The sequence below is a fragment of the Halichondria panicea genome, chromosome 12 (genome assembly GCF_963675165.1).
Source record: "Halichondria panicea chromosome 12, odHalPani1.1, whole genome shotgun sequence".
Classification (NCBI taxonomy): domain Eukaryota; kingdom Metazoa; phylum Porifera; class Demospongiae; order Suberitida; family Halichondriidae; genus Halichondria; species Halichondria panicea.
In genome coordinates this window covers 505,900-532,463 of record NC_087388.1, presented here as the reverse complement: position 1 = coordinate 532,463, position 26,564 = coordinate 505,900, and the positions used below count along the sequence as shown (strand labels likewise).

The following is a 26,564-nucleotide window of genomic DNA, read 5'->3' as shown; positions in this document are numbered from 1 at the left end:
GTTTGCACTTTAGTGCTCTAGTTTTTTATAGCGGGTCTATTTTCGCAGTTTTTAAGCATGTACTGCGAACATTTATACCTACGAATTTAATATCACATGCATGCATGCGTGCTGCAAAAAGGCTGCTATTCAGCAAACATTTAATCCACGAAAACCTTTCAAACGGTCTTTTTGCAAAAGTTTATATACCCTCGAAATATACGCTTTCTGTACGTTAATGTTCTTAATTTCACTTTCTGTTATTGAACTGGCTTCACCACCCTCTTTTAGCATTTGCTTATCAACCTTATGATACCGAATGTTACTATTTTTTGCCCTCAACATGAATATAATTACTTGGTCAAAGGATGTGGCTACACACACATTAGGATCATGTGATTTGTGCTATTTAGACATGTGCAGATCTTAGTTGACTGACAAGATCAAGTTCTTACGATGGCCTCAATCCTCGACACCAGCGACGATGACTTTGATGAAGATGTACCCCCCAGCCACTACATCAGCGATTTTAGCTTTCTAGATGTACCCAACATCAGCGACTTAATCATTCAAGATGTAGCTAGATCCAGCTCTGGAGGCTATGACTACCAGTTTGTGGAGGAGCCCTCTGATGACCTCAAGTGTCTGATTTGCCTGTGTGTGGCCAGGGACCCTCAACAACATGGGGACGGGGGCTGTGGGAAAATATTCTGTACTAGCTGTATCGTCAAGTATAAGGAAACGAATGACAAGTGCCCAAACTGTCGAAAAGTTATAACTACTTTCAAAGATGAAAGGAGTAAGTGGATGAACAAAGTGTAAATTATGTAAAACTTACATTATAAAATGAATAGCAAACTGGTCATAAATAATTTATACAATTTTGAAAGTACGGAAGTGCATGTACGTATACTGAAATTTGTATTTCCCTACAGGCAATAGGGACATCCAGTCATTGAAAGTTAAATGCACAAATCGTAACGACGGCTGTCAGTGGGTGGGTGAGCTACGATATGTGGACGAGCATCTCAAGACCTGTGACTATGCCAAGCTGCGCTGTCCCAATAGATGTGGAGGAGGCATTGTTCAAATGTTAAATGTCGGAGGAACGCAATTGTTTCGTAAAGACCTCCAAAAGCACCTTAATAACGAGTGTCCATGTCGTCAGTACAGCTGTCCCCACTGCCAGGAGACTGGTGAGTACCAAGATATCACCGGAGAGCATATTAAGATCTGTTCTAAGATAATCATTGAGTGTTCCAATGCTCCTCACTGCAAGACAACGTTTCCAAGAGAAACTAAACACACCCATCTCTCCACCTGCCAGTATCAAGTGGTGGCCTGCAAATACAGTGAGTTTGGGTGCGAAATGATACCATTTAGAAAAGATCTCCAAAATCACGAGAACGACGACAATGCACACCTCCGTATTGCCATGACAACAGTACTATCACTAAGGAAACAATGCATGCTAAACACACAGTTGCATTGTTCTAACATGAAGGATCAGCTAGGCCTTATTACGATATTCAAGATGCTCTCTTTTAAAGAAAAACAAACAAACAATATCGAATTTTTCAGCGATCCATTTTTTTCCCACCCCAGAGGATACAAAATAGTCATCAACATTGATGCAAATGGTTACGGGAATAATAAAGGCACTCATGTCTCAGTGTGGGTTTATCTAATGAGGGGAGAATACGATGATCAACTCGAGTTCCCATTCAAAGGCACTATCAAGTTTGAGCTACTCAATCAGCTGGAGGACAAGAACCACCATTGTGAATCATACACGCTTGATAGCACGGATACTAAGAGAGTAATTGATCGAGAGAGGTCTAGCCAAGGAGGCGGTAAGCAAGCATTCATCCCTCACGGAGACCTAGGACACAACGCCACCAAGAACTATCAGTACCTCCAGGATGATTGTCTAGTGTTTCGAATCTCCGTTGATGTGCCATCCTACAAACCATGGCTGCAATGCACCAACTAACTAACTACTGTAGAGAGCTAATAACCGTACACAACTATCTATAATACTCATTGTACCACGTGTGGTAACTAGAACGAAGGCTGAATATACAGTATAGTTAACGTACATCTTAAATTGCTACAGTTAATTTTGTGTTTTATTTACAATAGATGCTCTTACTTAATGCTACCCAGCTTGCATGTACTATATTAGCCTCGATTCCAAGGGCCTGGAGTCTAGGTTAATAGCTAGTACTACATGTGTACTAAACTGATTAACAGTATAGCTCCACTGATTTATCGCAACACCACCAAACCTCTACTTATATATATATCACACACATTAATATAGAAATGCATGTACCTAGATACAATGTCTATTGTGGTCACCCTCTATAATACAGCCAGGTTAATAGACCTCAATGTCTCCATAGCACGTGTTTGGACCTGTGTTAAATTAGTAGGCCACCTCTTTATTGCAACCACTGAGCCTGTTGCTTACTATGGCTGACAGCTATATAGACAGGTTTCACCTACAGGTACGTTATGTATTAAATTTACCATCTGAATCACAATTCATATAGAACTACGTGAATACGGTCAAACAATTACCAACTGGACCTACTGACCACCACCCCTCGTCATAATGTGGCAATTTGCTTAATCAAACCAAACCTTACAGGCAACTACTACTGAACGTCATCCCACACAAAAATGTGCCCTAATTATGATAGTTCAAAGGATATATAGTGGCTATAATTATATCAGACACACCTGATGAATTCTGTATCATTAGTATGAATGCATAGTTGCGCGCCACACCTAACATTATGTGATTAATTGGAGCTGTAGTAACAAGGATATCACAACGGCTTTCAGCTTTGGTAAAATGGCTCAATCCAGCTCTGTAAGATGAGAAATGACAAGTGCCCAAACTGTCGAAAAGTTATAACTACCTTCAAAGATGAAAGGAGTAAGTGCAAGCCCCCCCCCCCCACACTCTATTATAAGGTATCTTTGTCCTGTATGCATATAGGTGTTCAGTAAATTGACATGAAACAGTCACAATCAATAATTTTGTGTAGAAGAGAAAATATACATGTGCACACTGGTAAAAAATTAAATTTAAGCATGATGCTTTTGAGTGAGGTGTACATTGCTGGATTTCATAAACTCCTCCCTCTTTATACAGGCAATAGGGACATCCAGTCATTGAAAGTTAAATGCACCAATCTTAACGACGGCTGTCAGTGTGTGGGTGAGCTACAACATGTGGACGAGCACCTCCAGACATGTGTCTATGTCAAGCTGCCCTGCCCTAATGAGTGTATAACAGTTTATCAAAGAATGATTAAAGCAACGCAATTGTTTCGTAAAGATCTCCAAAAGCACCTTGAGGACGAGTGTCCACATCGTCAGTACAGCTGTCCCCACTGCCAGGAGACTGGTGAGTATGGAGATATCACCGGAGAGCATATTAAGATCTGTCCCAAGATAATCATTGAGTGTTCCAATGCTCCTCATTGCAAGACAACGTTTCCAAGAGAAACTAAACACACCCATCTCTCCACCTGCCAGTATCAAGTGGTGGCCTGCAAATACAGTGAGTTTGGGTGCGAAAAGGTGCCATTTCGAAAAGATCTCCAAGAACACGAGAATGACGACAATGCACACCTCTGTATTGCCATGACAACAGTGCTGACGCTAAAGAAGCAATGCACACTACTAAATACACAGTTACATTGTTCTAACATAAAGGATCAGCTTGGTGCTATTTCTATCTTCAAGATGCCCTCTTTCAAAGAGAAAAAAGATAACAATATCGAGTTTTTCAGCGACCCATTCTATACCCATCCCAGAGGATACAAAATGCTTATCTTCATTGATGTAAATGGTTACGGGAAATTTAAAGGCACGCATGTCTCAGTGGGGGTTTTTCTAATGAGGGGAGAATACGATGATCAACTCAAGTTCCCATTCAAAGGTACTATCAAGTTTGAGCTACTCAATCAGCTGGAGGATAAGAACCATCATTGTGAATCATACACACATGATGGCACACTAGATTGTAGCAAGAGAGTAATCGATGGAGAGAGGTCTAACGAAGTAAGTGGTGCACCTGCATTCATCTGCCCCGGAGACCTAGGACACAACGCCACCAAGAACTGTCAGTACCTCCAGGATGACTAGTATCTATAAAACTTGTAATATAATGTAGTATCGTGTGTGGTAACTAGAACAAAGGCTGAGCAAAGTTAACGTACATGTACATCTTAAATTGTCTAGAAAATATGGTGTTTTTATTTACAGTCAACCAATAATTTGTGTTAGTCTAGCGCAAACAATTTTGTTATAGAGTACAATGCTAACATTGCACGTGTACTAACAGATTTATCACAACAACATCAAACCCCATTAATTCCTATAGACGAGTGAAACGTGTCATGTCTATTGTGTTCACCCTCTATAATACAGTCAAGCCCAACGTCTCTCCATACAGCATGTGTTTCAACCTGTATTAGCAGGCCATCTCTTTATTACAGCCACTATTGGCTTTACTAGGCTAACCGCTATAGACAGGTTTCACTGAACTAACCTTAACCATATTACTACTTTGCAAGCGTCAACGACTTTGCGAGTGCTAGGCTTTGCAAAATAAGACTAATGCCAGTTTTTTGTGCCTGTTAGATCCACAAAAGTTAGATTGTACATGTCAAAATTAATTTCTGTCTATTTTTAATTTTTGCTCGCAGTAATACGTATGGTACACTACATGTACCTGGTGTTGAGTGAGTGGGGCATAGACTAGGATCTCCTTCTTAGGAGGTAGGGAGTACTCCACGTCAGTCTTGAGTCGACGCAGGAGGAATGGAGTGAGGATCTGAGGGGGAAGGGAGGGGGTTGAAACATAATGTCTGCTACATAATGTCTGCTATGGAGGCATTGCAAAAAACTGATGCTCAATAAATGCTACGAACTAAATAGATATACTAGATGTCTATACACAGCCTAACAACATAGCACAGCTAATGGAGTGTGAAATTTTCAATTCCTAGGGAGTTTGTTGCTATCACTTATATCAACTGTGGTTTCATGCATGGTTAGTAGTGTGTACAGTACAAGATTGGCTACTGATAAGCTCTATATACCTGATGTAGTGTCTTGAGCACATGCTGCTCCCTCTCCTGGGCTATGATCTTCTCTCTGACCTCATCCTCACCACCTTTAGCAAAGTCAAACCATGACTGGAAACTGAGAGGGGAGAGGAGTGGGGTGAACTGAGGCACATACTTAGTTTAGCACAGCTAGTAGAAAATTAAACAGGGCCACAATAACATCCACTAAGACAGATCCTTCACACCACTGTATGCAAGGCCACAATTTAGAATAGGTCCAGTAGAATGTGCATTATTATTGTGCATAATAATAATAATATTATCTGCCACTCACCTGTTGAGGTCGTTGAAGATGTCAGGCAGAAGGAAGTTGAGGAGAGACCATAACTCAGCCAGGTTGTTCTGTAGTGGAGTCCCCGTGAGTAGGAGGCGGTTGGAAGCATCATATGACTTCAAGGCTCTGTTCGGGGAAAGGGGGGGAGGGATAATGGACTTGTTACATTGTACTATTAGGACTCAGGTTTGCACAGTGTGGGATACAGTACATGTACACCACGAGGAATGATAAAAAGTCGAAGTTGTACACAAATTAGATCAGTATGCCCACATCATCACAATCATGTAGCTATAATTATGGCTGGCCAAAGATGCTTTATTAGTTAGCTGGGTCCCCAACATTGAGCAAGCATACTCCACATAATTATATGAAAGGAGAGCAGTGGTAACTAATAAAAACTAAGGAGGTCAGTAGTCTATAGCAACCACCCGCCCACTCACTTAATCAGCTTGCAATTGAGGTTCTTAATGCGGTGCCCCTCGTCCACCACCAGATATGCCCAACCCTTGAACTGTAGGAACTTGACATCTCTCATACATATCTCATATGAAGTCACCACCACTGGTTGCACATGTTGTAGCAGGTGTGAGTTACTAGGGGGTAGCTTCTTCATGCTCTTGGATTTCCTCTTGCTCTGTTTTTTTTGGTTTTTCTGGGCAATTTCTGCTTGTGTAAGGAACAGTGTCTTGCGTAACTCTTCCCTCTCAGCCATTGAGCCGTGGTAGAGCACCACTGGGATCTGTGGAGGGGGGGGGGGCTTACTTAATAGAGAGGCATGTACAGAAATGCATTACGATAGACACATGTGGGTACAGTCAGCTAGCAACCAACTACTGATTACTGCACACACACACATGTACCTGCAATAAATACAAATACAGTAATTTTACTCAACAATCCAGTCTTACCTACATGTACAGTCTATACATAATAGTTACATGTATATAATTATACTACCTCTGCAAGTATACCCCAGGTATGCTGTATCTTCACTAAAAATGGGCCTTAAGACAAATTATTATTATATTACACAATCCTCCTCCCCCACTCACCTTGGGAGCGAACCTCTTGAACTCTGCCACCCAGTTGGGCACAGTGGAGAGGGGGGCAGCCACGAGGAACGGACCAGTCACTCCTTGCTCTAACATGTACGCTATCACTGATATGCACTGGATAGTCTTGCCGAGGCCCATCTCGTCTCCTAGGATACCATTCACCCCGTTCTCATAGAGCAGCTGAGGAAACAAAGAGAGAAAGAGAAGTGAATTGTGTGTGCGGTCATTCGTATTAAAAGTCAGTGTTATTTTAATTACCATAATAATCTAATGGGTGTGAGTTTTAAAAGTTTGCACGCAGAAATCTCAAGTTGGATGACGATAATTCCTGTATTTATGTAAAAACTACAAATGCGCCTCACCTTGATCCAATCCATGCCGTCTAGTTGGTATGACCTCATGACCCCGCCACTGAGTAGGGGAGGCTGCCGAGGGGAGATGGTCTGACCCTTGAAGGACCCTGGGAGTCAGAGGGGAAGCAACTGAGTTAGCACTAGTCTACTGTGTGCTAGCTGTGAGCAATGGAACATTCTATTGCTCATCAGAAAACTGCAAAATTGGATTACCATGAAGAACTAGATAGCCTCTCTATGTACAGTTGAGATTAGTGTGTAAGCATACAATGGCATCATATCTGAAAGAGATTGGATCATCAGAATTAAAGTATGGCCGATCAAAGAATATACTGCATATATAGCTGATCATACAGCGTAAGTACACAGTGTATGCATGCACACAGTACATGCAGCTGTCTCACTTCGAGTGCTCTTGGTCACCTCAACTGGTTTTGCTTTGGGGGCTGGTGCTGGTAAGGGGGCTTCCCCCTCCCCACCATCTACCTTCATTTTCTTCAATTGCCCCTACAGAATTAGCAGACAAGCATTAGCATCACAAATTTAATAGTATTACCTGTGGCATTATGTATAGTAAATTACTACTGCACTAATGGCTGTTCTCACCTGGCTATCCATAAAGTCTGAAATCTTATAAGAGTCATGAGTGGCCTTTCTCTTGTGGCCCTTCTTCTTGCTCTCTGTGGGGGGTGGTGCTGCAGGGGACTTTCCCTCAGCTGATGACCTCGTGACCCTGCCGGGTGTGGTAGGGGGTGGGTCCTATGTGGAGTGTGTAGCATGGTCAGAATCAGTGGAGTTGTAATAGTTGAACAGTACTAGGGAAAGAACATGTATACGGTATTTTAAGTGCATAATTAATTATACATATGAATCACTGGAAAATATTATAGTCCTAATGTGTGTATTTTCTATTCTAATTCCATATAATTATTGTACAATGTAAAGTGAAACTTAGGTCCCAGGGGTATAATATCAGAGTGTGTATATAATGGAGGTAGAGTACACAGAGGGTTTGTGTGGTCATTATTGTAGGGTACCGTACTACTTGTAGTAGAAGGGTAAAAAACCAAAATAGTAACCATTATAACCAGAGACAAGTTTCTCCAGCCACCAGAGGAAGGTGTGGGTACTATACCTTGCTTTTCTTTTTCTTGGATTTCTTCTCCTGTTTCTTCTTGTCCTCTTCGTTCTGTGTCTCCATTCTCTGGAGGAGGAACTTGGAGTAGATGGTGGACCTCTGAAGGAGGTGGAGGAGACGACTGTAGCGCTGCTGCTCAACCATGTCCTGCAAGTCCTGCACCTGTGGAGAGTGGGCGGAGGGAGAGATCCCGTAAGTATGGGGATTCATAAAACACGCACATAATTAATTATCTGGTGTACACCCTATAAATGGTAATGAACTGTACTTACATCTCCTGGCATTTCTTTTCGTGATTGAGTTGAATCTTTCTCTATAAGTAAACGCTGCTCTTCTTGTAACATTGCCTCCGTCACCACACCTCCACTAATCACACTTCCTTCACGAGATCCACTACTCCCACTCCTATCACAAGAACCGTCTCCATTCCATGTTTGATCGGCCCCATTCCCGTTGTCAGGCATTACGATCTTGTCAGTATTCATACCATTGCATATCGAGGACGGTTGATCTTCCATTTCTTTTAGCCTCCCAGCTTCAAAGGTGTTGGCTTCTTCGGGAAGAGAAAATGAATTTGTAGGTCCAGTTATTGAGTCTGCCATTTCCATGCACATGTAAAAACGCTATTCTGGTCACACCCTCCTTCTTAATGGAAAAAAGTGGCTGGGTACGAGACTAAAATAGTGACAGCTGTTGAGCCAATGAATTTGACCCCCACTAAAATGACGTCATGAGGAAATTTTCGCTGAGGGATTTCCCCTTTCGAATGACCCTTGTACGGGGATTCCCCGAGGTAATCCCCCACCCCTAGTCAAGCTAGCAATGTGAGCAAGACGTCATGCTAAGACATTGAGATCACATTCATCTCAGGAGATTCTACCTAGCTACTGAAATTCAACGCTCCTACACACAGCTACTAAAAGGTGAGCTGCAGCTTTGTACAACCTTGAATGGTGTTGTAGATTGTAATTAGTTTGCAAAACATTGCATGGTAGCTAATTGTCCATGACTTTTTTCAGCTCACCTAGCCACAATATTACATCAAGATGGCTGCCATGCCCCAGCACAAGGTTGTCATGATTGGAGACTACAATGTTGGCAAGACGTCCATGTTCCTACGCTTTGAGACAGGGGAATTCCCGGATGACATTGACGAGCGGGTCAAGAGAAGTATAGAGGTCAAGAAGCAGATCATGGTAGACGGAGAACTCGTTGAGGTGAGAGCTGAAATAAATACTTAATTTAAGATTTCCATAATTTGAACTTTTAACCGATTTGGCGATTAGATCAAAGTGCAGTGGTAGGTTTTTCAAACGGGCTAATTTTTCAGAAATCTTTGTAATAGAGCGAATCCTATTAGAAGAGTGTGTTTTAAATAATAAGTGTTAAAATGGCAGCTTGCTTTATGATCTCCCTCCATTTCCTGTTTGAGTGTTGACCTATCACACTCAAAGCTGTTATTCACGGTTTGCTTTGACTTAAATAGCCCACTTTAGTACAAATTAGCTTATGTCATAGTCATAATTATGTTGTTTTAACCCACCCACACACACACACACCTCACACACACCTCACACACACAGCTCACTCTCCACGACACAGCTGGTCTGGAACGCTTCGAAGGGACTGTCCCTCCCAGTTACTTCAGAAGTGCTAGTGCAGTCATCTTCGTGTACTCCCTAAGCAACCAAGAATCCATTGCTAACGTCAACGACTGGTCGGACAGTGTGAGCCCTCAAAGACTAGAATTCGTTCAGACGGACACGAATATTGTCCGTGCTTTAGCGGGAAATAAAAGCGATCTAGACGAAAGGCTAGTAAGCAAACAAAGAGCTAGAGAAGTGGCTGAAAATTGTGGAATAAAGCCAGAGCTAATTTTTGAGCTATCTGCGCTCTCTGGAGAGGGTTTTGATGAACTTTTTGTGGCCGTAGCGAGACAGATTGTGTCGAGTGGTAAGAGTGAAACGGACGTTGGGCCAGTCCTTAGTCTGAGAGACGGCAAGGGAAAGGATTCAGGCAGTGGGAGTGGATGCTGCAAATGATAACTTGTGTATGAGGTGTGTGACACTGTATATGTTTTTAGTTGTGCAATGAGAGACTATTCCCCTTCGTTATTATAATTATACTCTATTTTTTATTTAAGTACTCTAGCATTGCAGTAAGTGCATTATAAAACACCACATTGTTCTATTTAATTGCATATGAAAATTGTTGATGGATTATAATTATTGGACTTGTCAAGCACTTTTCACTACATATATGTGCATGTAGTACATCACACTAGCTATGCCAAAGTCTTAAATTAATAGCCCCTTTCAGATCACAATGGAGTACAACCATACCCCATTGTTCAGTACAATGCCTCCACACATGTGTACTCATGACACCTTAGATGTAAATTCTTATGCATTATTCATATGATCCTTGGGCCCTTAGGCTGCAAGAGACTAGACAGTTTAGAGAGATCAGTAATCACTATTAAGGTGCATACTATTCCCTAGGAGACAAAAAGAAAGAAGTTTGCTAGCTTCAGAGTATAGACTGCATGAGAAATTATTACTAGACTGGAGAATACTTATTTGTGGATGAATTGGATTGAGCTGAATTGGAGTACTGAACACTGATGGCTGTTTTGTGGAGAGTAGTGCTGTTACTGTGTCTGGTGACTACTGCCGTGGGGCAACAGGTAGAAGGACTGGGTCTAGACGATGAGGAGGACCTACTCGAGTGGCACAACCTCAGGAGAAGCAGTGTGATCCCTCCGGCCACTAACATGCTCGAAATGGTATCCATTATAGAGATAATTATTTTTGTGTGTGTGTGCTTCACGTTTTAGATAAAGGTCCTACTAATATCTAGATATACGGTATAACAGAAGTGTCAGCTGGTGTGAGCAGTTGATAGTTTCAACATTAACTGAGAATTGTCTGTAAAATGAGTATTATATTTTGTTGTGCATTTAACAATCGATGAAATATGCTTCTCCCTCGTAGGTCTGGAATGACACGCTTGCATCGCTGGCTCAGAACTACTCTGAGACATGCCCTCAGAACAGCACTGCCAGGAATCCATTACGTCACACCCTCGGCCCCGCTGTCGGAGAGAGCCTCTTGATTGTGAGCACTGATGAGCTGGACGAGGCTAGCTACATGTACAGTCAGCTGCTACAGACGTACTGGGTGGAGTCTGTACTGGTGACGTGGCCAGATAGCTGCACAGGGAACTATTGTGAAGAGTACTTACAGGTATGTATGTGAGTCCATGCATCTACATTGAACTTAGAAAATCGCAGCCTGCCCTAAGGCTAACTATTCCTCGTAATCGTTATTTTAGCCCTAGAAACCAACAAAATAGGTCCTTTTCCATTACTCCATGCTATTGTAGTCCATGCAATAGCCTAAGATGAAACACTATAATTTCTGATGTGTTTGAGTCCATTATTATTGTATATGCTAGAGTGTGTGTTTAGTGTGTGTTTTGTCAACGTGTTTGTGATATTGTGATATTGTTTGTGATACACATTAGCTAGTTTGCATTCTGCTATGATACCACTCGTGTGTGTGTGTATGTGTGCAGGTGGTGTGGGCGGAGTCTCAGTACCTCGGCTGTGGAGTGACAGAGTGCAGTGAAAACGCGTCAGTCATCGTTTGCAACTACAGTCCAGGGTATACAATAAAAATTAATATTTCTGTGCTCTTATTTCCCGTGCTTTTATATTTAGTCCAATCTTGCATGTTAGCCTCTGATTGCTGGGCACAGTGTCATTTATAGCACATGTGTATGTTCATGAACGTAATTTGTATCGCAAATGCAAAAGTACAGTGTCAGTATTTTATGAGATAGTTAAATGCATTCTTCACCCTTCCATTACTGCAGTCCAATGGAGCCCCTCAACTTGACCTCCTTGCCGGATGACCGGCCGTACTCTATGGGTGGAGACTGGTGTTCAGATTGCCCCACCTATGCACCAGACTGTCGGAATGACACTCTCTGCTGTAAGTTATGTACCAGTACTGAATACGCTTGTGCAATATCAGGAATATTTGAGAGGCCATAACTTAAGTTTGAATGGACTAATTTTATGATTTTATGATTGAGCCCTTTCAGATAGTGCATTAAAATCAATGGTCATTTTCGAGCCCATTTTCGTCAAAAAAGCGTGGGCTATAGGTGGGGGAAATTGTCAAATTTGGGTCCAATTGAAAATTGTGAACTGAACATACCATCTGAAAGAGCTCATTCTGTGCTATCACAAAATCACAAAATTATTTGAATTGGGCTATTTAAACACAAGTTATGATCCTTAATTCACGATCAATGATCAATGCAGTACTGGTGTGTAGTTATTCGAGTAGTACAGTGTATGTTACTTGTATGCATTATGGTTGTTAAACTGATTATTGTTCCTCCCTGCAGATGCTGCCAAAGATGTGCCATCCTCAACCACCATGACGACTACTATCCAACCATCTCTCTCAATCGCCTCAAGCCCTGTACTACAGTACACCATTACAGTCACTGTCACACAAAACGTAACTACCGGAGGCAGCTGTCCATGTAATGACCCTTGTTCCAGTGAAGCTAGATTACCCAATCTCTATTCGATTCTAATCGGAGTGATTCCTTCTATAGCTGCAATTGCTTTACTCTTCCTACTATTCGTTGTAGTAGCTGCAAATCGAAAGAGAAAGAAGCGAGCAATAAAAATGTGCAATTGCCAAACACCTGATCAAACCAGCGCCCCTGCAGGTTCAAGACGAAGAATACAAGTAAGGGACTCTGGGTTTCCCCCTAAACAAGAAGCCGTCTGTACTTCACAGTTACACTATCTTTCACCAGGCCACTCTCGATCGACCTCTGAACCCATTGAAGTGGACCGCCCCCTTTTACCCGACCCGCCCACCCCTCATTTTGAAGACGACAACAACCCTGTGAGAGGAAACACATTCAGTTTCGTGATGCCGAGCTTGTCATATCCGGAGAGCCGTTTTATTAATAAAAGTTCGACTGAGGCTTCAAGCAATCAGGGATGGGAAGAAACGGGCAGAGTTCCGATGATAGGGTTGGAGTTGATTCACGAGGAACAGGAGGAGAGCCAGGTGGGCGTGGATCAAGGGGGTGTGGCTAGTATAATTGCAAAACTTGAGCGTGGGAAGGGAAAAATCATAACAACTGAATGCTAGATCTCTTATTAGAACAATGACAGTGATTCATTTCTACACTGTATCATCATTATTTCATCATCTCATAATAAAATTGTTCTATTATAGTCTCAAACTTTGTTCTTAGTTTTATACAGAGCTATAATTTACAATACAAATTGCTAATTCGAAGGTGTTTGTTTGTGAAGTACTGCATGCTTAGTTACGCTTCATCCATCCATCCATTCAATGAATAAGAGTATCAAATTTCAAAATAATGAACGAAATTAATTTTAAGAACAGAACGAATTCTTTCATGTGGTTGCTTAGCTAGCTATGAACAGTTCACTGAACCATACTAGTAGCTAAACTGAATGAGAAGAGAAAGTGAATCTCTTGTGGTTTGTATAATTATAATAGTCACAACTTTATCAACACCTGTTTGGAGTAAGAAGTAGTATTGTTAACAAACACTATAGCTTCTCTTACCTCAGTGCTTCCAATAGCCACACCTCACAGAGCAATGAAATCAGGGGCTGTAAAAGCAGAAAGGAGTACAATAAACGGTACAGGCTACACATGTACATACGGCACATATTACAGTAAGTGGAATAGAAAGGAGGGGGTGGCTCTACAGATGCTACCAAGACCCAAGGTTCTGGCCTTGCAGCCAAAGGAGGGGGTGGCTCTACAGATGCTACCAAGACCCAAGGTTCTGGCCTTGCAGCCAAAGGAGGGGGTGGCTCTACAGATGCTACCACGACCCAAGGTTCTGGCCTTGCAGCCATAAGAATACACACACACACACACACACACACACTCACGCACTTATATTCTGGTTAGTACAAGTCAACACAAAGCATTAGCTATTTGTACATGCACACAGGATGCTATGATCGTAGATGATGCCATAGATAACACACACAGGGTACATAATTTTGGAGTCACATCATGTCATACAAAGCTGACATTTTTTTGGCATGAGCTTGTCAACTCTAGGCTAGTAAGCAGTCCTGAGATTAATATTTTGTGGTGGTAAATATGGTAGACATTGTCACATATAGATTCAAGCTACTAGTATAACTTCACCTGAGCTCATATCCAGTGGTGAAGATGATATGACAGAGGTGTCAGATGTGGTGGTAGGTAAAGACTCTCTGCCTCTCTTCTTGATGGTGCGCCGAGCTACCTTGAAAGCATACGGCTCTTTCACTAAAGACACTGGTGCAGGCTAATGTATGGGAGGAGGGAAGTATTTAAGTATTCAGAATGGACATACAATCGTATAAATGCCAATACTGCACCTTGGTCTGTTTTGCTTTCTCCTGTCTGGCCTTGTACAGTCTCTCCCTGTGCCTGAGGGGGCAGGCCTTCCCTCGAGAACAAGCCCCCTTCTCCAAGTACTCGGGACAGTCGACAAGGTGCTGCATGGTGCACTGCATGGAGGGGGCGGGGGGGTCGTTAGAGCACATTTAACAATTAACATAAAAGGTATAGAATTGATAAAATTTCCCCTGCAACAGAATTTGAGGTACATGTGGCTATTGTTATAAGCACACCATACCTGTACATACCAGTACTATACATGTAGCGCTATAATGGAGTACGTTTTATATATTAATTCTGGCAGTCCACACTTAATCATCTAATAATCCTAGTCACATGACCGGCCGCCCACTCACCTCCTCTCCCCTGGGGCAATATCCCTTGACAAAGTCCATACAGAGTTGAGCCTCCCTCCCCACGCTCACGTGGAGATAGGGACAGTCCTCCTTGCCACACAAACCACGCAGGAAGTACGAGCACACTGGCATCTGGGAGAGGGAGGGGTCTTGTCTATAAATATGATTAACAAAGCATTCACTGTACTTGCATAGGATTAGCAATAATTTAGGAAGAGTTTTTTTTTAGTATTAGAGAATTTGGTAAAGGCAAGCGGAATACAAAGTGTATAACATACAGTCAATAAGAATGCACTGTACATGACTGTACATGCAGTGATACAGTATTACTAGAATATTTTGGTGGTGATGCGAATGAGCCAAATTAGCAGAAAAATTGACTTGATTTTCAACCCTCGCAACGTTTGCATAATTATGTTTGATACTCGCAAAACATTCTAGTAATACGGTTTGCACTAGAAGCAACAATTCACCTTCTCTTTGGAGATCTTGTGTGAGAAAGGACAGTTACCATCAGTCTTGTCACACACTCCTCTCAGAAACCTGTCATGGAGGACAGAGCAAGAGTTAGTAGTATCAGAGCACACACGGTATCTCTCTTACTTAGTACACACAGCTATCTTGTCAGGGTCATGGATGTAGGGACATGTGTCTCTATGGTTACATTTACCTAGAGGGGGGGGGAGAAATTATTTAAAGTGAGTATAATTATAGCTAAAGTATTTTACTCACCAAATTTATTGAAGAACATGCAGTACTGTTTTGATTTGTCTTTGTACTTCGAGTTCCACACATATTTTCTGCTCTTACGCACAACACGACTGGAAAACAGAGCACGACAGTTAACAAATAGTACTTACGTACGTACAATCAAGGTTTCATACAGAGATGGGGGAGGCCTCGAGAAAATTCATGATATCACAATAAAATGTATGATATTTTTTATGTCCATTAAAAGAACTATACTGTAAAAATGGTTTGAAACACACTAATTTTCTGGGGAAACGTTTCCCCCTCCCAGCTAAAAATCGTGTATGAAACTCTGATGTCTAATACATGAATGCTGTAGCACTATGTACCTTGCTAGATATTGTTTCACAGAGGGTGCTTTGACCACTGGACCATTACTGGATGAACGTCTCCTAACAGCCTGGGCTAGCTTTGAGACACTGTTTAGTCGTTTCAATGTTTTGCCTGACGAGTCCTGCACGAAACTGTCCCCTCTCAGTGAGATTAGACCACCCCCCCTCCGTTTTGGAGTGGGGGATTTCAGACCTGAGGCAATCCACAGTTTATTCCCTCGGGACGTCTTGACCTCACGTCCAATCATATTAGAGGAGGCAGTCGGTGATGTGTTTGCTGCCAAAGACGATTGTACACTGTTGGTTGCTATCCAAACTTTGTTCTTAGACTTTCTGAGAGACTTCTTCCGAGCAGATAGCGGAGTGGCCCTGAGTAGATTCTTCCTACGATATGAGAGCCTCCTAGAGAAATAGAGAGAGAGAGAGAGAGAGAGAGAGAGAGAGAGAGAGAGAGAGAGAGAGAGAGAGAGAGAGAGAGAGAGAGAGAGAGAGAGAGAGAGAGAGAGAGAATTATTAACATTGTATGGAGAAATAGGTTACGGTCAAATTGTGCAAGTATTACGTTACTTTGCGAATATTCCAAGGTTAAATTTGACATGTACAGTTTGGCAATCCAAGTATATTTTCGCAATGGATAAATTGGGCCTTTGTAAGGTTACTTCACAACATAGAGAGAGTGAAATTGTACAAGTATTACGTCTGCAAGTACATGTATACAGTTTGATAGAGGTGTGTAAGGTTACTTCGCCTCACCTTTGTCTGAAGGTGCCTCCTCTCCGTGAGAAAGGACTAACAGAGTGAGACTTCAGCAGAGAGGCTCGTGTCTGCAGCAGCAGGGAAAGGAGATTTAGAGAAACAATAATATATTCTTGACATTATGAAGAAGTTTAATACAGATAAGGTAATATGATTATAACTGATTGCTTTACCAGTTTAAACTTGCTCTGGGCTATCAACGGGGAAATTGGATTATTTCCAGACTTCTCCTTAGAACCTGAGAGTACAACAGTAATAAACCATTAATTAATTAAGCAATAGCTCCTCCCACCTATCGACGATCGTCTCTTCCACTTGTACTTGGTGTTGTTCTTGGGAAGAGGGGTGGGTCGCTTGTGGGACAACCTTTTCGGAGTTGTCTTATGTACCAGAGGAGGTTGCATTATTTTCTTGGGCCCTGCAATTAGTATCATCATGAAATTGCAGCTACTGGTAACTTCCCAAACATACCTTCAATTGAAGTTGTACTGGGAAGTTTTTCATCACTAACAGATCTACGTTTCCATTTGAACTTTGAACCTGTCGACTTGTTGACCTTTGTTGCCTCCACCACCCTAGACGACTGAGTAGCGACGGTACTACTGGTAACCGGTCCATCAGAACTGTTGGGCTTGTATACACGATTGCTATGACGTCGTGGCTTTGTAGTATTGCCTCTGGAATAATTTACTGGTGAAATTGTTTGAGGTATCACTGACGTTCGTATTTGTTGAGTACTGGTTGATTTATCAGTATCTGATGATTTTGCCTCCGTTGGTTTATACACACGGTTGCCATGAAGCACTCTGTTCTTTAGTTTGCTTTTGTTTGAGTGATTTAAACGATGGCTATATCCATTGTCCCCACGGCCTCTAGTCTGGTGATGAACAGAGGCTGGTTTGGGAACATGTGAAGACTTCTTATGGGCCTGAATGAGACCTGAAATAATGAACACAGTAATGGTAGCCTACTATAGTTTGTAACTGACTTACTAGTGAGGTAAACGATTTCTTTCTCAAGGCTATTGTCTGCCATCATAAAATAATAATTATCTGCATGGTGTATTTTTGTTTTCAATATTGCAGAGTTGGAGAGCTTGGCGGATAATTAGATATTTTCGTAATTTCTCCCATAACAACACTGTTGAACAAGGTCAAAGGTCACCGAGGCTAATCGGAAACTTAATTAATAACTGGAACTACTTCTGAAAATCAGGCATAGAAACGTACCTAAGAAGACGAGATGCTGTCCACCAAGCTACTCGCACAGTCAGCCTCTAAGTACCTGGCAGCTACAGCCACTTGGGGAGTTGGTCCATTCTGTACTACCCTTCCGAGTCTTTCTCACCCAAAAAAGATAGCCCTACCGACTGGAGGAAAACTAGAGACACCGTCGTTCCTGCCATGGGGTCCCATTTCAGCCACAGCCAGATCAAAACGTGAGCATGAGATAGAGAACTGTTCTGTTTGTGTATTAAATTTCTAATTAAAGCGCACCACACTAGAATAAAACTCCTAGCTTACCTGTTCTATTCTCTTTTCTCCCTACAGCATTGGTGCCAGTTCGCTACGGACACACTGACCTTTCTGTCCCTGATTTTAGTGAGTACAGACGAGCAGAAAGTCAACAGACTGATAAAAGATCAAATGATCTCGGACGAAAAGCAGCCACTTATGCGGTCACACTGGGAGGGGGTGTGGTTGGCATTCATTTAGCTAAGAACTCTGTCGTTGGTCTACTGAGCAGTATGTCTGCTACTGCTGACGTCCTGGCCATGGCTAATATCGAGGTGGATCTGTCCATGATTCCAGAGGGGAAAAACATGATTATAAAATGGCGGGGGAAGCCCCTATTTATTAGAAACCGTTCGAGTGACGAGATTGAGGAAGTACGTGGTGTGGACGTCACTTCTCTGAGAGACCCTCAGCATGATCACGAGCGAGTTGTTCGAGAGCAGTGGTTGGTGGTGATCGGTGTGTGCACTCATCTCGGCTGCGTGCCCATCTCAAATGCTGGAGATTACGGAGGCTACTATTGTCCGTGTCATGGCTCTCATTACGATGCCTCAGGGCGTGTCAGGAAAGGGCCAGCTCCTCTCAATTTGGAAGTCCCCCATTACGAGTTTCAGACGGATACAATGTTGGTGGTAGGATAGAAACTGTTGTATGTACTACATAGTTGTTGTTCATAAATATTATAGGCAATTAAATGTCATTAATTAATGAAGTATTAATAATTATTTATTATTTTGTGCTTTTGTGAATCTAGTGTATGAAGTGTACAGTGCTATAATTATCATTATCAGGTGTTTAATATTACTTTATTCACTTAATTGTTATTGAAATCAATTAATAAATGGGAAAGAATAAATGATGAAATAAATGATGAAATGAATGATCCGGTAAAATGATGTTAAGCAATCACCGATTAAGGTCCAATAATTGCATACAAAATGGTGATCCGATACAATGTTCTTATTAAGAGAATGAGGTTCAATCAACGAGGCTGCACTAACTGATGTTCGGCCCAGACAGAAGCAGCGATGTGTAGAGATTCTGGTACATAACGAGCATGCTCCTTTGCCTAGAGTAGTGCATAAGAGAGGCATTCATAACGTACTTATAATGTTACAATGTACGTAGTTGAACATCTTTCAGAGGCCATAACTTGAGTACCGTTGATCCAATGTCAAAAATGTATAGATTTTCCGAAAGCTTAGAAAGAGACCTTTCAAATGATGTGTTTCAATCCAAAATTTGAATGGGGACATAATTTGTCCTTTTTCGGCCTTGGACCATGGGCTATATATAATCCATGGTATTTGGCCGAAATTGGTAAATTCTGTCATCTCTCAAATATGAACATTGATGGTATCATTTTAAAGGTATATTTCTAAGCTTTCAGAAAATCATATAATCAGTAAAATTGGATCCACGGAATTCAAGTTATGGCAGCTGAAAGAGTCCCCGAGCACATTGATTAATGGACGACAGTACTCCACTACTGTTGCACAACGCCTCTAATACACGTACAGCTAGTATAATACGTATCACCTAGTACATAAAGAACGCTTTGAATTAATGCTATACATGCGTACCTTCTCAGAACTTTTTCAAAATGGTTCCTAGCTTGCAATCGAGTGAACTCAGCAATCTCCTGATACTTCATCTACGTACAGTGAAAATTAAGAATGCAGGGGACATTATGAGTTCAGGATAATCACAAAGCTGTATGCATTGCTCTCACTGATTTGTTGGAAGCAGTTTTCCTGAGAAAGGACGTCCCTTCTTCGTTCTGGTAGACCGGTGCCAGCTGGAGCGTGTCCTCGTGAGCTGAGGGGTTGGGCACAAACGGCAGTATACGAATCTCTATCACGTAGATAGGCAACTGTACGCCCTGTGTGTGTGTGTGTGTGGGGGGGGGTTACAATTTGTGTAATATAGCAGAGATATGCTAGACATAACTCTAATATTTTTTTTTTTTTAAATAGGAAATTATGGCTCGTTTTAAATTTGGGATTTAAGTATACCATCTGAACGGGCTCTTCCACTTTAGAAAATCACTGAATTTAGGCCTCAAGAACTCTAGTTACAGAGCCAACTCTAGTACTTTCAAAATGTAGGGACCATGCATGAGAATTGACACGGGCACATCTTAATAGACAGGTAAAGTCTATGTATGCACAGTGGTTGTGCACACAATGTACTTCACACACATTGAGTGCAAGTTGAGATAAGTGAGGTAGCGATAAAGACAGCCTCTGACTGACCTGGTTGTATAGAGCCAAGGCTGCCCGATCACACCAGCAGTACGTAGAAGTACGGAGGACATGAGCCTTGGTCTGCTTGGAGGGTGGGGAGGAGGTAGGCTCTACTGAGTCAGAGCTGTAGCCACTGCATTAAATAAACAATTAGATTCAGACCATACAGCCACTAATTGTATAATATGTACCATAATTATTACTGTGAGTGAAAACCCTTTGCCAATCAGCAGAAAATGTGACTCTTCGCGATCTAACTATTGCGTTCTGGCAAGGATTGTGTGTCATAATAATCAGTACCAGTTTAGGATTTTGCGATTTTATTATTGCGAAGTGATTAACGCTTTTAAAGTTTGCTGTTCACAAAACATTCGAGTAATACTTTATACAAACAGTTATAGACATGCAAAACACTTACTGTTAAGTGGTACAGATACCTGTAGCTATAGAAGTGTGTGTGTGTACGTGCATACTGCCTTGGGGATAATGCTGCGAGTTTCATTACACCGTGCACATTCCACACATGCAATGAATATGATTACTATTGGGGTAACTCCCACACAATCTCCAGCTGCACATAAACAAGCATGTCGCCTCAAGCTGCTCTCTCCCTACTGTACCTCTGCCTGCCCCTGGTGCTAGGCAACCTCAGCCTGAGGCAGGCCCCACAAACTATAGCCTATCAGAAGTTTCATGTGGACTCTCTGATAGTTGCCAGGTATGCTGTCACCACTATCACCAGTGTTATTAGTAACAGCGACTCTGTGGCACAAACTCTTGTCTTTCAAGTACAGCTGCCAGAGACAGCCTTCATATCAAGCTTCAGAATGTGAGTGCCCACGAAACATAAGTAGCTTAATTGTACATCTACTACAAACAGCTGAATTGCCGTCATGCTAACATTGTATTACTAGCGTGGCTATATACGTACATTTAAACCAAATGCAGTTAAACTGAACCTTTGTATTTTTGCCTGTAACTAAAATATAGCTGTAACTTACAGAGAGGTATATAACATGGTACACATTATTTTATGAAGCCAAAATCGACATTAAAATTTTAATTATCAAATATCAAATAATTATAATGCATGCATGGAGTTTAGTCCCCCCTCCTCTGAACACAGGATTGTGAATGACACGACGTACAGTGGAGTGGCTAGAGAGAAAGAAGAAGCTCTGAAAGAGTTCCAAGACAGAGTATCAGCAGGGGAGAATGTGGGGCTGGTGGAGTCAAGGTAACAATGACACTATTGTTATTATTATTATTGTTAGTGTCAAAAATGCAAGTAATGTTGGGGAAATTATTATTAATAATAATCAAATTATCTTATGTACACACTTGACACACATAACTATCAGAGGAGGTCCGACAAGCGTGCACGAATCATTACAAGTGCTAGTGCATTGGCGCTGGGTGTTATCACATGATCGCAATAACATCAATGCACTGAACTTGTAGTGATTCGTACATGCATGTTAGACCTCCTCTGATGTTATATCTATACAGCCATAAACAAGCTAACCATTAGACACACGTTATTTCTATAGGGGGACAAGCTTGTTTCAGATAAACATAAACACAGCTGCAAACACTAATGCCACGTTCACCCTAAACTATGAAGAGCTTATCGTCAGGAGAGCCTCTAGATACAAGCAAGTGATCAACCTCAATCCAGGACAAATAGTGGAAGATTTCCAAGTCAATATACGGGTTATAGACGACCAAGAACTAATGATCACAGAAGGCTCAAACTACTTGACCAAAGAGGTAGTATCACAACGAGAAGTGTTCTACAGATACTCACCCTCCATTGAGGAACAAAACGATAATAATCTCGGACTTGCACGTGACTTAGAGGTGGAGTTTGACGTCAACCATCCTGCAAGCGGAGCTGGCCTCATTGTCGTAAATAACTGCTATTTTGCTCAGTTTTTCTCCCCCTCAGGCATCGAACAAATACCGGTGGATATTGTCTTCGTGATTGACGTATCTGGGTCCATGTCAGGTACAAAAATCGATCAAACCAGACAAGCCCTCGAGACGATTATCGGTGAACTGCGACCATCTGATCGTTTCACCATGGTGACATTTTCCAGTGATGTCTACGTGTGGAACAGCAATTTACTGTTGGCTACTACTGAAAATAAACAGGATGGAATAAGTTTTGCTCGTAGCTTAAGCGCAAACGGTGGTACCAACTTTAATGGCGGACTTATACAAGGGATAAATATATTGCGTAGCAACTTCGTAGATATGAACATACCGCTACTAGTCATGCTGACGGACGGAGAGCCCACAGCTGGTGTGACAAACGAAGCAGAGATTGAAAACAACGCAAAAACACTAATTCATGGCACAAGAATTTCCCTAAACTGTCTTGGATTTGGTTTCAGCCTCAATTTTAGACTTTTAGAGCGACTGTCCCTTGATAATAACGGAATTGTGAGGCGCATATACGAAGCCGAGGATGCGGCCCAGCAGTTGGAAGGCTTCTTTGACGAAATTTCATCTCCAATTTTACACACAGTACGCATTAGTTATCCAGAGAACAGCTATGACGAAATATCCAACACTGAATTTCCGATTCTCTTTAAAGGCTCTGAAATTGTTATAGCGGGCAAATTTTCAGCCACTGTTTGCGCAAATCTAGAGACTGCAGCTGTAACAGTCACGGGTACAGGAACAATGGGTATGGTCAGTTTTACGGGTGAGGTCAATACGGGGGAACGGAGTTTAATCGGAGGACTAGAACCATCGACTGAACGGCTAACGGCCTACCTTACTATTCAACAGCTGCTCAATCAAAGGCTCGTAACGGGTGAGTGAGTGTAAAAATTAATACTAGCAATAATTATAGGTACAGCAAGACATTATAATTATAAGCTTTTTAAAAATACATGTGTATGTACATTTATAGCAAAGTTCTTATTATCAGTGTATGCCATAATCATTTCGAAATAAGGCACCCTTCTACCGTATTACTAGAATGTTTTGCGAGCATCAAACATTTGCGAACTTTGCGAGGGTTGATCAATTTGCAACAATAAAATCCGCAAAACCTTAATTATTACTAGTAAATACACACGATCCTTGCCAGAACGCAATAGTTATATCGCAAAGGGTCAAATTTTCTGCTGATTGGCTCATTCGCAAAGGTTTTTCACCAGCAAAATATTCTAGTAATACGGTAATTACGCGCCATTTGGACATTTCGCCCATATTTTGTTTTGTGTACAGTAGTCTCATTCGGGGGTGGCTTATCTCTATCAAAGAAATATGAGAATAATAATCATGTACCGTGCAATCACAATCCAATCATGTTGCGTTACATACTATTGCATACGATTCTACTCACAGATGATGCTACTCTCAAGGCGGACATTGAACAGAGAGCACTAACTATCGCACTGCAGTACAACTTTGTGACAGAGCTAACCTCCCTGATTGTAGTGCAGGAAGATGGGACAAATTTACCACCACAAGAACAAGGACAAAATAATCCTATATCGGAAATTGCAGATGTTAATGCCGCAGGTACAGTAACTAAGATTGACATAATCGTAATGAGTGGGTGCACTTAACATCAGTCATTATAATATGCTATATAACTATATTCTTGCAGGTGGTGGTGGGTTTGGTTGCTGTGGGCTAAGTGGTTCAGGACAGAGGTTGATCTCTACCCCACTTGCCATGGTGGTCATGATCCTGACAGCACTACTACTGATGAAGGCCTAGGCTAGCCAGGGTGGAGCTAACAGTCTACCTATCTCTGTTTTTACTCTATTTTACTCACCACAACATTACTCCAAAACTCAACCACTGGTTGTTTTGTTTTTTTTTAATTACCTGTAGCCATAATTATTCTATAAGCTGTTGTAAGTACATATATGCTATTTTTTATATATAATGTTGTACCTGTCATTTAGATGAGATCTTGCATACCGAGTGCCCTCTACTGGACAGAATGCCACCTACATGATTGTATTCCAGAATTGTTAATTGTTTTATTAATAGCCCTTTTAAATCCATACACAAGAAACATTTCTGCTTTTGACATCCCTAATCACAGATACAAGCACTTCTTTATAGCAAATATATATAAGGGAACAGTCATAAGCTCTGAAGAGACTACTACCAGCAGATCACCCACCTTGTATCTGGACCTGGACACACGAGGACAGTAGCGGCTCATCAGGTCAGCCAGTGACACTCTCACGTGGTCAATCTGTATACAGCCATGAAACAGCATGCAAGGAAGGGTATGCATGAAAACATCCACAGAATTACATGAAGCCATTTCCAGCTGCCACACTGGACAAGTAAGTACCACATTGGTTAATAACTGCATTGACTAGTGGTAAATTAACTGAATATGGTACACTGCTGACTGTGCATGAATAGACTATTGCATGGGATATCTCCAGCATCAGAGTGTGTACCTCCATTAGGTCTTGGTCACCTGCTAAGTTAAAGTCATTGTTGCATGTGACTGACTAATAACTCAATTTTAGCCTATAAATCGAGGTACTCGTGTTGGACCTCCTCTGCTCCAGCATACAACACATGCAGACATTGTGTGGTGGTGGCTTGGTCGGTTACCTGATCCTGATTGAGGTAGAGTCCCTTGACCACCCCCTCATCAGTCACACCCAGGTACACAGTGCCACCTCCGCCAGTGTTGAGGAAGCCATTCAGAGCTCTGCATGCAATGGAAGAAAACAATATAAATGCAAAACAAGTGATGTTCATATACAATTACAATATATCTCTTGCACGATTGAAAGAACGGCAATCCTTGTAATAATAATAATGCCTAAACCATAAAAAGAATCTTATTGCATGCAATTTTTATAAAGATGGCCAATACTATACTATTGATGACGTGATGACCTTAACTAAGCAAGCTACCAGAGTGTGCAACGCATTACCAGAATGTGCTAGTACTGCAGTGGTTTATACATACAATATTAATTTAATACTGCAGCACTGCATGACCTTGAAACAGGTGTCCTGGACCTCCTATTAGTGCCTGGAATGAAAGCCCAGCGAGGCAGCTCCTCCACAGCAAGGTTCCTGTGTCCCTTGAACTCGTGCAGGCTGTCCTCCTCCAGCGGCAGCACAGAACCAAGCTTGTAAGACATCATTGCAGCAGTCACTGTACTACGGAGCAGAGCTGCAGCAATGTGGTTTGGTTTGGTAAAGATCCTTTCACTTAGAATTGAAATATATTAAGGAGCCTGCGTAGTAGTCAGTAGTGAAAGTAGGGGAAAGGTCGTTGATAGGATCTAGGAAGAAGCTATTGCATGCTGTTGTTTTATACAGGTACTAGGTGAACCAAATGCCATCATACAGTAAAGAACTGAAGGGATGATGTTATAGATCTGTGTGTATAAGATCACCACTGTATTTATTTGCACGAAACTTTCATCATGGTTAATTTGTTGGTTTCCCCACACCCACAGCCACACCCACTATCCTCTGATGGTTCTGAGATGACGACGTGTCTCATCAAAGCAGCTGTGGTTGCCCTGTTCTCAGGGTCGGATGGCAACGACCATATATGGAATGAGAAACGGATATGTGTGACAGCTATAAGTGTCGAATGACCTCCATGTACTCATATGCCCATAAAAGGGCGTCTGTATGGTTACCGTGTACGTGTTGGTTAATTAGAAGATCCCCTATAGTGTGTGTGTGGGCGTGTGTGTGGGTGGTGGGTACACTGCTGACCACATCCCGTCTACAACACTAATTGTGTTAACAGTGTACGTGTCATATAACTATACGCTCCTATACCTACCAGCCGATTCTTTGATCTTATTTGCAGTGTACGTGTTATATAATTTTCTAAATGGACAACTCGGAATATTTTTAGGGTTGACTCTGGAAAAATATTTTCTACTAGTTTATTTTCAGTTTGCTTAGTTTCCTTGGTTGGCTGAGTTTGCACAGATTTTTTTATTCTGCCAAATAAAATGTGAATTCTTTGAAGTGTACGTGTCAAGTAAACGTGTCATATAATTACACGCTCCTATACCAGACATTTCTTTGATCTTATTTGAAGTGTACGTGTCATATGATTATACACTCGTATACCAGACGTTTCTTTGATCTTATTTGAAGACTCTAAATTAGTTCAACTCAAATTTCAATTTTAGCAATGATCTTTAGTGAAAGTAGTCTGATGAAAT

At 41.7% G+C, this 26,564-nt stretch overlaps 9 protein-coding genes across 10 annotated transcripts in view; 6 read left to right on the top strand and 3 right to left on the bottom strand.

Moving 5' to 3' along the window:
* The window catches only part of LOC135344848 (lymphocyte-specific helicase-like), a 36,376-nt gene extending 27,700 nt beyond the window's left edge, over positions 1–8,676 (bottom strand). Inside the window, exons 1-10 of the mRNA XM_064542137.1 lie at positions 8,222–8,676; positions 7,947–8,111; positions 7,418–7,570; positions 7,216–7,318; positions 6,821–6,918; positions 6,456–6,638; positions 5,844–6,142; positions 5,401–5,526; positions 5,100–5,202; positions 4,730–4,831 (exon numbers count right to left, since the gene is read on the bottom strand). Coding sequence (XP_064398207.1) covers positions 4,730–4,831; positions 5,100–5,202; positions 5,401–5,526; positions 5,844–6,142; positions 6,456–6,638; positions 6,821–6,918; positions 7,216–7,318; positions 7,418–7,570; positions 7,947–8,111; positions 8,222–8,563 — 1,674 coding nt within the window. The 5' untranslated portion in view covers positions 8,564–8,676. The remainder of the gene's footprint in view (positions 1–4,729; positions 4,832–5,099; positions 5,203–5,400; positions 5,527–5,843; positions 6,143–6,455; positions 6,639–6,820; positions 6,919–7,215; positions 7,319–7,417; positions 7,571–7,946; positions 8,112–8,221) is intronic.
* Positions 366–2,130, top strand: LOC135344859 (TNF receptor-associated factor 5-like). The gene is made up of 2 exons (XM_064542148.1): positions 366–778; positions 915–2,130. Exons 1-2 carry the CDS (start codon positions 436–438, stop codon positions 1,970–1,972), a joined length of 1,401 nt encoding a protein of 466 aa, XP_064398218.1. The 5' UTR covers positions 366–435; the 3' UTR covers positions 1,973–2,130.
* LOC135344872 (TNF receptor-associated factor 5-like) lies at positions 2,752–4,336 on the top strand. Its single transcript, XM_064542164.1, has 2 exons — positions 2,752–2,923; positions 3,143–4,336. Exons 1-2 carry the CDS (start codon positions 2,863–2,865, stop codon positions 4,138–4,140), a joined length of 1,059 nt encoding a protein of 352 aa, XP_064398234.1. The 5' UTR covers positions 2,752–2,862; the 3' UTR covers positions 4,141–4,336.
* Positions 8,677–8,737: 61 nt separating the features above from the next.
* LOC135344885 (ras-related protein Rab-18-like) lies at positions 8,738–10,190 on the top strand. 2 transcript variants are annotated; one of them, XM_064542178.1, is made up of 3 exons: positions 8,738–8,872; positions 8,969–9,166; positions 9,533–10,190. In XM_064542178.1, the coding sequence occupies exons 2-3, from the start codon at positions 8,996–8,998 to the stop codon at positions 9,989–9,991; spliced, it is 630 nt and encodes a 209-aa protein (XP_064398248.1). In that variant the 5' UTR covers positions 8,738–8,872; positions 8,969–8,995; the 3' UTR covers positions 9,992–10,190. The 2 variants fall into 2 exon arrangements, with proteins under 2 accessions (XP_064398248.1, XP_064398249.1); XM_064542179.1 differs by having other exon boundaries at positions 8,772–8,872; positions 8,996–9,166.
* A 147-nt stretch (positions 10,191–10,337) lies between these two features.
* On the top strand, positions 10,338–13,353 carry LOC135344860 (uncharacterized). The gene is made up of 5 exons (XM_064542149.1): positions 10,338–10,734; positions 10,943–11,194; positions 11,526–11,614; positions 11,826–11,944; positions 12,366–13,353. Exons 1-5 carry the CDS (start codon positions 10,573–10,575, stop codon positions 13,130–13,132), a joined length of 1,389 nt encoding a protein of 462 aa, XP_064398219.1. The 5' UTR covers positions 10,338–10,572; the 3' UTR covers positions 13,133–13,353.
* On the bottom strand, positions 13,345–17,726 carry LOC135344853 (zinc finger CCCH domain-containing protein 3-like). Its single transcript, XM_064542142.1, has 14 exons — positions 17,603–17,726; positions 17,082–17,549; positions 16,903–17,028; positions 16,784–16,848; positions 16,608–16,678; positions 15,852–16,256; positions 15,505–15,593; positions 15,376–15,442; positions 15,246–15,315; positions 14,773–14,904; positions 14,395–14,526; positions 14,180–14,321; positions 13,580–13,626; positions 13,345–13,528 (listed from the first exon to the last, which is right to left on the bottom strand). The coding sequence occupies exons 1-13, from the start codon at positions 17,646–17,648 to the stop codon at positions 13,604–13,606; spliced, it is 1,836 nt and encodes a 611-aa protein (XP_064398212.1). The 5' UTR covers positions 17,649–17,726; the 3' UTR covers positions 13,345–13,528; positions 13,580–13,603.
* A 28-nt stretch (positions 17,727–17,754) lies between these two features.
* Positions 17,755–18,942, top strand: LOC135344881 (cytochrome b-c1 complex subunit Rieske, mitochondrial-like). The gene is made up of 2 exons (XM_064542174.1): positions 17,755–18,048; positions 18,161–18,942. Exons 1-2 carry the CDS (start codon positions 17,853–17,855, stop codon positions 18,763–18,765), a joined length of 801 nt encoding a protein of 266 aa, XP_064398244.1. The 5' UTR covers positions 17,755–17,852; the 3' UTR covers positions 18,766–18,942.
* LOC135344882 (schlafen-like protein 2) lies at positions 18,325–26,537 on the bottom strand. The gene is made up of 9 exons (XM_064542175.1): positions 25,830–26,537; positions 25,369–25,732; positions 24,973–25,072; positions 24,524–24,598; positions 24,289–24,344; positions 20,380–20,503; positions 19,857–20,006; positions 19,708–19,778; positions 18,325–19,193 (listed from the first exon to the last, which is right to left on the bottom strand). The coding sequence occupies exons 2-9, from the start codon at positions 25,515–25,517 to the stop codon at positions 19,121–19,123; spliced, it is 798 nt and encodes a 265-aa protein (XP_064398245.1). The 5' UTR covers positions 25,518–25,732; positions 25,830–26,537; the 3' UTR covers positions 18,325–19,120.
* On the top strand, positions 20,920–24,294 carry LOC135344852 (inter-alpha-trypsin inhibitor heavy chain H4-like). Its single transcript, XM_064542141.1, has 5 exons — positions 20,920–21,199; positions 21,497–21,607; positions 21,921–23,191; positions 23,731–23,907; positions 23,996–24,294. Exons 1-5 carry the CDS (start codon positions 20,958–20,960, stop codon positions 24,106–24,108), a joined length of 1,914 nt encoding a protein of 637 aa, XP_064398211.1. The 5' UTR covers positions 20,920–20,957; the 3' UTR covers positions 24,109–24,294.
* Positions 26,538–26,564: the final 27 nt, after the last annotated feature.

What these genes read in the sequence shown, in the direction of transcription:
- LOC135344859 (XM_064542148.1), top strand. Translation starts at nt 436, where the DNA reads ATGGCCTCAATCCTCGACACCAGCGACGATGACTTTGATGAAGATGTA. An exon ending in TACTTTCAAAGATGAAAGGA is followed by an intron (nt 779 to 914) that starts GTAAGTGGATGA and finishes ATTTCCCTACAG; the next exon opens with GCAATAGGGACATCCAGTCA.
- LOC135344872 (XM_064542164.1), top strand. Translation starts at nt 2,863, where the DNA reads ATGAGAAATGACAAGTGCCCAAACTGTCGAAAAGTTATAACTACCTTC. An exon ending in TACCTTCAAAGATGAAAGGA is followed by an intron (nt 2,924 to 3,142) that starts GTAAGTGCAAGC and finishes CTCTTTATACAG; the next exon opens with GCAATAGGGACATCCAGTCA.
- LOC135344885 (XM_064542178.1), top strand. Translation starts at nt 8,996, where the DNA reads ATGGCTGCCATGCCCCAGCACAAGGTTGTCATGATTGGAGACTACAAT. An exon ending in TAGACGGAGAACTCGTTGAG is followed by an intron (nt 9,167 to 9,532) that starts GTGAGAGCTGAA and finishes TCACACACACAG; the next exon opens with CTCACTCTCCACGACACAGC.
- LOC135344860 (XM_064542149.1), top strand. Translation starts at nt 10,573, where the DNA reads ATGGCTGTTTTGTGGAGAGTAGTGCTGTTACTGTGTCTGGTGACTACT. An exon ending in CCACTAACATGCTCGAAATG is followed by an intron (nt 10,735 to 10,942) that starts GTATCCATTATA and finishes TCTCCCTCGTAG; the next exon opens with GTCTGGAATGACACGCTTGC. An exon ending in TCGGAATGACACTCTCTGCT is followed by an intron (nt 11,945 to 12,365) that starts GTAAGTTATGTA and finishes TCCTCCCTGCAG; the next exon opens with ATGCTGCCAAAGATGTGCCA.
- LOC135344853 (XM_064542142.1), bottom strand. Translation starts at nt 17,648, where the DNA reads ATGATGGCAGACAATAGCCTTGAGAAAGAAATCGTTTACCTCACTA. An exon ending in GTGAAACAATATCTAGCAAG is followed by an intron (nt 15,594 to 15,851) that starts GTACATAGTGCT and finishes TCTGTTTTCCAG; the next exon opens with TCGTGTTGTGCGTAAGAGCA. An exon ending in ATTGCCCCAGGGGAGAGGAG is followed by an intron (nt 14,527 to 14,772) that starts GTGAGTGGGCGG and finishes CCCTCCATGCAG; the next exon opens with TGCACCATGCAGCACCTTGT.
- LOC135344881 (XM_064542174.1), top strand. Translation starts at nt 17,853, where the DNA reads ATGCTGTCCACCAAGCTACTCGCACAGTCAGCCTCTAAGTACCTGGCA. An exon ending in AGCCACAGCCAGATCAAAAC is followed by an intron (nt 18,049 to 18,160) that starts GTGAGCATGAGA and finishes TTCTCCCTACAG; the next exon opens with CATTGGTGCCAGTTCGCTAC.
- LOC135344852 (XM_064542141.1), top strand. Translation starts at nt 20,958, where the DNA reads ATGTCGCCTCAAGCTGCTCTCTCCCTACTGTACCTCTGCCTGCCCCTG. An exon ending in TTCATATCAAGCTTCAGAAT is followed by an intron (nt 21,200 to 21,496) that starts GTGAGTGCCCAC and finishes CTCTGAACACAG; the next exon opens with GATTGTGAATGACACGACGT. An exon ending in GTGGGGCTGGTGGAGTCAAG is followed by an intron (nt 21,608 to 21,920) that starts GTAACAATGACA and finishes TTATTTCTATAG; the next exon opens with GGGGACAAGCTTGTTTCAGA.
- LOC135344882 (XM_064542175.1), bottom strand. Translation starts at nt 25,517, where the DNA reads ATGATGTCTTACAAGCTTGGTTCTGTGCTGCCGCTGGAGGAGGACAGC. An exon ending in TGTCCAGGTCCAGATACAAG is followed by an intron (nt 24,345 to 24,523) that starts GTGGGTGATCTG and finishes ACAATCATGTAG; the next exon opens with GTGGCATTCTGTCCAGTAGA. An exon ending in AAACTGCTTCCAACAAATCA is followed by an intron (nt 19,779 to 19,856) that starts GTGAGAGCAATG and finishes CACTGTACGTAG; the next exon opens with ATGAAGTATCAGGAGATTGC.